This window comes from Propithecus coquereli, unplaced genomic scaffold, assembly GCF_000956105.1.
Source record: "Propithecus coquereli isolate 6110/MARCELLA unplaced genomic scaffold, Pcoq_1.0 Scaffold104, whole genome shotgun sequence".
NCBI lineage: Eukaryota > Metazoa > Chordata > Mammalia > Primates > Indriidae > Propithecus > Propithecus coquereli.
In genome coordinates this window covers 8,377,731-8,387,468 of record NW_012134303.1, presented here as the reverse complement: position 1 = coordinate 8,387,468, position 9,738 = coordinate 8,377,731, and the positions used below count along the sequence as shown (strand labels likewise).

Sequence of the window (9,738 nt, the reverse complement as noted above, 5' to 3'; positions counted from 1 at the left end):
TTCCCTCAAACCTCCAGATGTCTTAAGGTAACTATGGACCTATGCGACAGCCTCTCTAAAACCTTATAAAATTAATTCTTTTCAGGATTTAGGCCATTTTTAAAAAACTTGAACTATTATTAACTCCATAAATATCTCCTCTCCAGATGGCCTATTACCAAGGTAGCTTTTATTATGAAAAATTTCAAAGTATAGCATAATGAATCCAAGCTTCAATAGTTACTATTCAACAGTTGGTAAAATATACCTAATCTTCTTTCACCTATAAACCTCATCCAGAGATTATTTTGAACTGACTCCCATATTTATCACTCTAAAGCAGTTTTACTCACACAGTAGGTAAGTTACCTAAATTTAGACTGACCCTTTCCTGAAGCTATTAGGTTAAGTATGAAATGTCCGATTTCCTTAAGTACCGTTTGATAGTTGATATCTCTGACGTTTCATTTTGACACTTCTAATTTTTACTGCGAAGGTATATCCTCATTCTTTTTTTTTTATTTCAGCATGTTATGGGGGTACAGATGATTAGGTTACGTATGATGCCCTTACCCTCCCTCCCCTCCAAGTCCGAGCTTCAAGTGTGTCCACTCCCCCGGAGCTGCGCATCACACTCATTGTTTGTGCATATGCCCGTCCCCTCCTCCCCCCTCCCGACATCCAATACATGTTATTCTTATATGTGCACTTAAATGTTGATCAGCTAATACCAGTTTGATGGTGAGTACATGTGGTGCTTGTTTTTCCATTCTTGGGATACCTCGCTTAGTAGAATGTGTTCCAGCGCTTTCCAGGAGTATACAAGAGGTGCTATATCACCATTGTTTCTTAAAGCTGAATAGTACTCCACGGTATACATACACCACAGTTTATTAATCCACTCATGTATTGATGGACACTTGGGTTGTTTCCACATCTTTGCAATTGTGAATTGTGCTGCTATGAACATTCGAGTGCAGGTGTCTTTTTCATAGAGCCACTTTTGCTCTTCTGGGTAGATGCCCAGTAATGGGATTGCTGGGTCAAATGGTAGTTCTACTTGTACAAATGCATGGTTTGGCTTGTGATTAAATTTCAAAGCTTTTATTAGAGCACTTTTTGTGATACCATGGATAATTACTTTCAAAGAAAATAAATCACATGAACATTTTTATTACAACCAAAAAAAATTCGTATTATCTTCAAATATGAGTTCCATTGTGGAACCAATGCAGCGCAGACAGCTCAAAACATCAACAAAGTGTTTGGAAAGGATGTGGCTAATGAACGCACAGTACATCAACGGTTTGAGAAGTTCCATTCTGGTGATTTTAATCTGGGCAATGTGCCACATGGGCAACCTGAGACCAAGGTGGATAATGATGAGCTGAAAAGTGTAGTGGAAACAAATCCATCTCAACCTATGCATGAATTGGCAGCAAGGTTTGACATTATTATTACAACATTAGACCACTTGAAACAAATCGGCAAGGTAAAGAAGCTAGATAGATGGGTACCGCATGAATTAAACAAGCATCAGAAAAGAAATCATCTTGAAGTTTGCCTTTCTTTGCTGTCAAGACATAAAGGCAAATGATTTCTATACCGTATTGTTACATGTCATGAAAAATGGATTCTTTTTGACAATCACAAGGGTTCGCCAAGATGGTTGGATAAAGATGAAGTGCCGAAACATCTTCCCACATACAGGCATCCCACACATCCCTGAGAAGTATTTTAGGAAAAACTGCCTTTGGTAATTGAGGTAGGAGGAAGACAAGTGTTTTAAATTAAGTTGCTCCTACTGAAACTTAACATTACAGGTAGGACAATGGAGGGAAACAAGAGGTTGTTCTTCTGCAATACAGGTTGAGTACCGATATCCAAAATGATTAGGACTAGAAGTGTTTTGGGTTTTGGATTATTTGCATTTTAATTACTGGTTGTGCATCCTTAATCCAAAATGTTCCAATCAACATTTCCTTTGAGCAGCATGTCAGTGCTCAAGGTTTTGCATTTTGGAGCATTTCAGATTAGGGATGCTCAACTAACAGTATTAGTCCTCTTGAATTCTTAGTTTTTATTATAAATGGAAATACAAAAGGCCTCAAAGAGGTTTCATATAAAATGAACTAAATTTGTCCCAGATTAAGAAAAGTCTAGATTAAGTTCATGTTCCACCCTCCCCAATGGACTATTTCATTATTTGTAGAGATTTATGTCTGAATTAAGCTCTGAACGTATAGTGTTCACATAAAAAAAATCCATGATTTGTTTGTTTATACTTCTATTTCCAAAGCTAATTAAAAGGTTATGCCTTGATTATAGGCTCCACGGAAATGAAAGATGTTTTAAATTCACAAGTCTTGAATTTCAACAGTCAGACTCAATATTTTCATCTCCTAATCAAGGCAGAAAGCCACAATTAATTTTGAGAAAAAATACACACAGCATAAAATGAATTCTAATATTTTCCTTGCTATGGAAATTATGCAGCTTTCTACCTTATGTGTAAGTAGATTTATGTCAGGGAGGAGGTGAAGGTAAAGGGTCCCAAACAAACTACAGTGCCTTTATATATCCTTCCCCCAACAATTCTAAATGGATGAAATTTACTTAACAGTAGAGGAAAGATAGGATATCTTTTGTAACAAGGGTAACTAAAGAGGTAATATTTAAAAAGGAGAAGTCTACCACTATGTTTATCCTATAGGCTGATTAAACATGTTAAGTCTTAGGGTTTTTTTTTTTTTTTAAACCGGAAAAACCACGTCCTTTTTATCTGGCAGCTGCCTCCAAAAACCACTGCAGACTTCTTCAGTAATACAGATTACCCTCACTCCTCCCCCAACAACAGGAGGGCCAGGTCTCACTCCTTGATTATTTCTTAAAGTCCGACTGTAATACATAAAGAGATTTGTATGATTTAAATAGACCATAAATACTGATTTTCATTGATAACAATTAGGTCAACCTAGTACAAATGTTGATTTCAGGTTTTTAAGTTAATAACGATCATGTGATCAAATTGCATTAACTGGTAACGGAATGCAAGGCAAGGCAGCGACCTAGAAGTTTGAAAGAAAAACAAATCAACTGGAAACCTAACACAGACACGTCTGTCTCAAAACCAACCAAATTCCAGACCCACATTCTCAAGATAGACTATGATCTTCTAAAATACCCCTTAGAGGCCGGGCGCGGTGGCTCACGCCTGTAATCCTAGCTCTCTGGGAGGCCGAGGCGGGCGGATTGTTTGAGCTCAGGAGTTCGAAACCAGCCTGAGCAAAAGCGAGACCCCGTCTCTACTAAAATTAGAAAGAAATTAATCGGACAACTAAAAATATATAGAAAAAATTAGCCGGGCATGGTGGTGCATGCCTGTAGTCCCAGCTACTCGGGAGGCTGAGGCAGGAGGATCGCTTGAGCCCAGGAGTTTGAGGTTGCTATGAGCTAGGCTGACACCACGGCACTCTAGCCCGAGCAACACAGTGAGACTCTGTCTCAAAAAAAAAAAAAAATAAAAAAAAAAATAAAATACCCCTTAGAAGCTGTTAGTGAGCCACTGATAGCTGAAGATACAGGACAATCACTTGCTATGAGTTATGCATATTTCAGAAATGTTAAGCACATTGGAAAAACGTTGGGGAGGGGCTGCTCTATAAGCTTGACTAAAATAAACCTTTATGAAAAACATAATTTGTAGGCTACACAAATTGAGAACACAGGAGGGTTACCAGAGAAGCAGCTAAAACATTAATACACACAGAGTTAGCTTGTTGTAAACATCAGTGCATTATCATCCATCTTTCTTAAAGTTGTCACATGTCAGTTGTAGTGCAAGGCCTTCATAAGTCCAAGGATACAAAAATAAACAACCAGTACTACTTATTATGAAGCAGAACCCTTTAACTAGTACACTGGCTTATTTGGAGCTCATTAATATCAGTCATCTTGAGAATACATTGAAGATAGGATATCTTCTTTGCAATGGATTCCACTTTCAGTGCTTTCAACTATTCAAGCACCTTCAATCCTGATATCTCAAAATGGTTCTTTTTGCCTGGGGTGTAGCCACAGGGAATAAAGGATAGACTGATTCATAATCATAAATAACTTTTTTAAAGAGGTGACATATTAGGTCATCAAATATGAAATGTCCAATTTCAAATCAGGTGTGTAGTTTATTATTATCTCAAACAAGAATCGGTATAATTAATCAACGGATGTGCCTAAACTATCAACACAGTTTTGCCCTTTTTTTTTTTTTTTTTGAGACAGAGTCTCGCTCTGTTGCCCAGGCTAGAGTGCCGTGGCGTCAGCCTAGCTCACAGCAACCTCAAATTCCTGGGTTCAAGCAATCCTTCTGCCTCAGTCTCCCAAGTCGCTGGGACTACAGGCATGTGCCACCATGCCTGGCTAATTTTTTCTATATATATTTTTTAATTTTTCAGCTAATTTCTATTTTTAGTATTGCTCAGGCTGGTCTCGAACTCCTGAGCTCAAATAATCCTCCTGCCTCGGCCTCCCAGAGTGCTAGGATTACAGGCGTGAGCCACCACGCCCGGCCCACTTTTGCCATCTTAATGGTAGCTTGTTGATGTCAGCAGCAAAGAAGCCTGGAGAGCGAGTGGCAATGAAATCGCGAAAGGCATTTTCCACAGCTTGTTGAGAATTGAGTATTTTTCCTTGCAAGAAGTGGTCCAAAGCCTGGAAGAAGTGGTAGTCAGTTGGTGCAAGGTCTGGTGAATACGGTGGATGACAGAGAGTTTCCAAGACCAGGCCCTGTAGTTTGAGCAGTGTTGTTTGTGCAACATGTAGTTAAGCTTTGTCTTGCAAGAGGATTCGCCTCTGTCTCTATTGACTGCTTAATCACAAGCATCCTCATTATTTCCTCCAATTGGTTGCAGTAGACATCTGCTGTAATTGACCAGGTTTCATGAAGCTGTAGTGGATAATACCAGCGCTGGACCAAACACGCACCATTAGCTTTTTTTTTTTTTGATGAATATTCAGTTTTGGACTGTTTTGGCACTTCTTTATCCAACCATTGTGCCAAACACTTGCAATTGTCAGAAAGAATGCATTTTTCATCACATGTAAAACAGTGTAGAAATGGTTTGCCTGTATGTCCTGACAGCAAAGGCAAACTTCAAGACAATTTTTCTTCTGATACTTGTTTAATTCATACAGTACCAATCTATCCAGCTTCTTTATCTTGCTGATTTGTTTCAAATGGTCCAATATTGTTTGAATGACAACATCAAACCTTGATGCCAATTCACGCATAGGTTGAGATGGATTCGCTTCCACTACAGCTGTCAGCTAATCATTGTCCACTTTGGTCTCAGGTCTCCCATGTGGCTCATTTTCCAGATTAAAATCACCAGAATGGAACTTCTCAAACCGTAGACATACTGTGTATTCATTAGCCACATCCTTCCGAAACACTTTGTTGATATTTCGAGCTGTCTGGACTGCATTGGTTCCATGACACAACTCATATTCAAAAATAATACAAATTTTTGACTTATCCATGGTTTCACAAAAATTACTCTAAAAAATTTTTTGAAAGACAATCACAGGCCAAACCGTGCTTTTAACAAGGATGTACCTTCACAATAAAAATAAAACAAGAAATGTCAAAGTGAAACATCAGAGATATCAACTGTCAAACTTAGTATTTAAGGAAATTGAACATTTCATACTTAATAACCTAATAAATAGGTTTTGTGGCAACCAAAGACAACTTTTAAATAGCTGTTTGTCAGGGAAGATACAGTAAAGCATTCAGGGCAAATTACCCCACAAGATAAATATAGAACATCTTGTAGTCTTCAGGTAGATGAAAGGGAGAAGGCAAAAAGGGCTGAAGAAATATGCCTCACAGAAAGTCAGAGACAAGCCAGGCCTTGAGAAATACAAGGTAAGTCTAAAAACAAAAGCAGTAGCAGATGACAACTATTGGAAGTATAGGATAATGAGAATGTAAGCCCAGATCATACCATAAAAGGGCGTTACAGATGTTTTTAAAAAACAGAAATGCAACCTAAAAGGAACATTCTTAGGAGAAAAGAACTAGCTATGCAGTATACATTGCAATGATTTGAGATTAAATAACATTTCAAGTGGCCCTGCAACTATTCCCTACCAGTTCATGCTATAAATTCACATTCTTTTGCAACCAAAATGCCAGGGAAAAAACATGTTGAAACCACCAAATGTCTGGTACTCTTTGCTGCCATAAAAAAGAAAATCCCACGCATTTTGGCAATTTTAAATGCTAGTTTTTATTTACTGCTAACTGTGCAAAAGACACCAATTCAATACTGTGCAGTAAAACACTTACATAAATCTAATAGTAAACAATAGCATATGGGATAAATTTAAAGCAGAGAACCATGTGCCTTCAAAACCAATCAATATTACAGAACACAACTCAGTTCAGACCATTCTTAAGACACCCGAAGAGCTCTCTCATTTAATATTGAGTGAGTTACCCAGAAGCAAATGCTCCTGGTTTTGTTTTACTTTCTAGGAAAAAGTGGAAGTTATTCAAATTTTGCACCGTTTAATATGATATGTGAACCAAGGAAATAGTTTGTATGATTTATTCCTTTTATCAACTGGTACCATCAGCTAATACAAAGTTGACAAGCTGGCCGACAGGAAAGCAGCTGAATACAATGCTCAATACTGGGCTAGTTGTACATCCATCTCAATTTCCTTATTCATAGCCCTAAGTCATATTCCTTTATCTTAAAGTACTATTTTAAATCAAAAGATAAAATAATCTTAAAGACAGATACAATAGTAACCACTCTAACCACCTAAAGCAGCTGAACATCAAACATAAAATAACTTTTTAAAAACCCAAAACAGCAAGAAAATGGCAGTGCAAGAATATGTCATACTGCTGAATCTTACATATTCTGAGGTACATAATGAGAAGCTAAGGGAGGTGAAGCAATATAGCCAATTGGCCCAGGATTTATAGCACCATGCATTTGAGAAGAACTACCATATGCTGCACCAATTGGATGCCAGGGGGCAACATAGGGATAATCTGGCACAACAGGAATGCAAGAATCAAATCCTGGCAAAGGTGGCTGCCCATAGGGATCTGACATTACTGGATAATAGACTGCTCCATGAGGGACAGACGTAGGGTCAGCATTCAGAAAAGTACCTGAAACAAAGAATATATATCGTATACTTTGTATATAAAAATTCACTAAAACAGAACCCCATGCAACATAAACATGTTCTTAAAGATGAAAATAAAATTTATCATTAACTATAAGAAAGATCACAGCACAGGCAGGAGCACTTTAAATATAAACAATAGTGACTAAAACATGCTACCAAAATATTATATGAAAATTTCCAAATTTAAAAAATGTAAATATGTGCCTGTGTGTGTATATATGTCAAATCTATTCTACCTATAGATAGCTATCTTTCTGGGAAGATTTAGCTATCAACAGGCTAAATACATAAACATGCTCTAGAGTCTAGTCAATTAAGCTCTTATAAAAGGTAGTCATAATTAGGTTATCCAATAGTTTCACAGTATAACACATATCATCCAAATAACCATTTTGTACCACCTGAGCAATGAAAAACTCAGTCTGATCTACACTTAAAGGTACAGTTCTGAAGAGCATCCTAAAAGTGTGATCTACTGAATGTCATTACAATCCTAGTTATCATTTTAATTTTATAGCACTTGTGCTACCATGAGTCAATTTCAGTGGAAATAGTGTTCTGACCTTGCTATAGTGACTATACATAATAGACAAAAAGGAATCTTTCATTTCTTGGGCTAACTTAGATTAGTTCATTCTGTGAAATTAAGACTACTGGCTGGGAGCGGTGGCTCACGCCTGTAATCCTAGCTCTCTGGGAGGCCAAGGCGGGCGGATTGTTTGAGCTCAGGAGTTCGAAACCAGCCTGAGCAAGAGCGAGACCCCGTCTCTACTAAAAATAGAAAGAAATTAATCGGACAACTAAAAATATACATAGAAAAAATTAGCCGGGCATGGTGGCACATGTCTGTAGTCCCAGCTACTCGGGAGACTGAGGCAGAAGGATCGCTTGAGCCCAGGAGTTTGAGGTTGCTGTGAGCTAGGATGATGCCACGGCACTCTACCCCGGGCAACACAGTGAGACCCTGTCTCAAAAAAAAAAAAAAAAAAAGACTACTACTGCCTCATGGTTTACTACAATTAAAAATATAGTATATTGTATGAAGTATGCAATAAAGGTTGACACTTTATTTTTTGTTACAATGGACAACATCATACCAGCACACTAGGGATAAGATTCTATAGTGCTAACAACATTCCAAAACCATTAATATACTTTTAAAAGGGAAAAGAGAAAGGAAATTAACATTCCTAATATGTACCAGGTACCGTATACTTATACATAAGGTCTCAATTAGTTCTTTTAACAACCATGGCAAGTCAGATATTTCCCATGTTACAGAAAATCAAGCTTAGGGAGGTTGAACTTAGTGGAGATCACAACCATCAAGCGGCCTGGAATGTGAAACACGTTTGGTTAGGTTAGTTTCACATGGTTTCTTCTACCTCTTGCTGATTCTTTCCAGGAAGAGTAGTCAGATGATCCTATTCTAAATTCCTCCAAAGGCAGCCCCATCTGTACTATAGTGTGAACTCATAAAGCAACTATCCTTATGGTCTAACACAGTGGTTCTCAAACATTTTGGACTCAGGATCCCTTTACACTCTTAAAAATTGAGAACCCCAAATAGCTTTTTTTATGTGGGTTATATCATTCAATATTTTCCATGTTAAGAGTTAAAATTAGAAAGTTAAAAATATTAATTCATATAAAAATAAGCTCATTACATGTTAACAGAAACTTTTTATGAAAAATAAGTTTATTTTCCAAAATGGAAAAAATTCATGAGAAGTGTGTCCTGGTTTGTATACTTGTGCATATTCCTAATGCATAGTTTAATGGAAGAGAGCTCGATTCTCACATATGCTTCTGTGTTTATTATATGCTGTTTTAGTTGAAGTATATGAAAAAATCTGGCCTCACAGAGAGTTGTAGTTGGAAAAGCAAAGTCCTTTAATAACTAGCCTTTCCTGATAATTGTAGATATTCTTTGATGGTACACCAAAACTGCAAAAGTGATAGTTTTCTCAAAGGTCAGTTGCAATGTGGACTTTGCATACTGTTACATTAAAAAAAAATATGGTTTTATCTTGCACTTTGGACAGATCTTTGACAAATGAGGAATGAGTAACATGATGTATTGGTAATTGGGAAACTATAACTTCACTGAGTTATGCAGATCTAACAAATGTTGACACATTATATAATTTAAGAAACTCTATTCAGCTCCACCTATTTTAGGAGTTTTAATTATTTAGGAGCTGTCAAGCTCATAAGGGCAGATACAAGTTTTCCAAAACTCTAATTTTTATTTGAAAGCTAGAATTTTATCTTTGATAACAAATATTACCAGTCTTTTTCCTGAAGTGACAGGGTCACTTTGTTCATTTGTGAAAATGTCGGCCACATCAACCAAGTCTGAATAATCAGTTTGTCTATCACTCTTTCAAGTAAAGAGTATTCCATGAAAAGTCAGCTAGTTCAACTCATAACTCAATAGTCCAAGTCCTTTTCCTTAAGTTAATAATCATATTTCATTCAACATGCAGAAATGTTTTATGGAGAGTTCCATTTTGTCACAAAGAAAATTAAATGCAATTACTCAAGAAT

At 37.0% G+C, this 9,738-nt stretch overlaps 1 protein-coding gene across 3 annotated transcripts in view; it reads right to left on the bottom strand.

The window, feature by feature from the left end:
• Positions 1-6,244: 6,244 nt before the first annotated feature.
• Positions 6,245-9,738, bottom strand: part of ALG13 (ALG13, UDP-N-acetylglucosaminyltransferase subunit) — a 70,669-nt gene continuing 67,175 nt past the window's right edge. For all 3 annotated transcript variants that reach the window (XM_012645521.1, XM_012645508.1, XM_012645514.1), the window contains exon 26: positions 6,245-7,168. In XM_012645521.1, the coding sequence (XP_012500975.1) occupies positions 6,903-7,168 (266 nt within the window). In that variant the 3' untranslated portion in view covers positions 6,245-6,902. The remainder of the gene's footprint in view (positions 7,169-9,738) is intronic.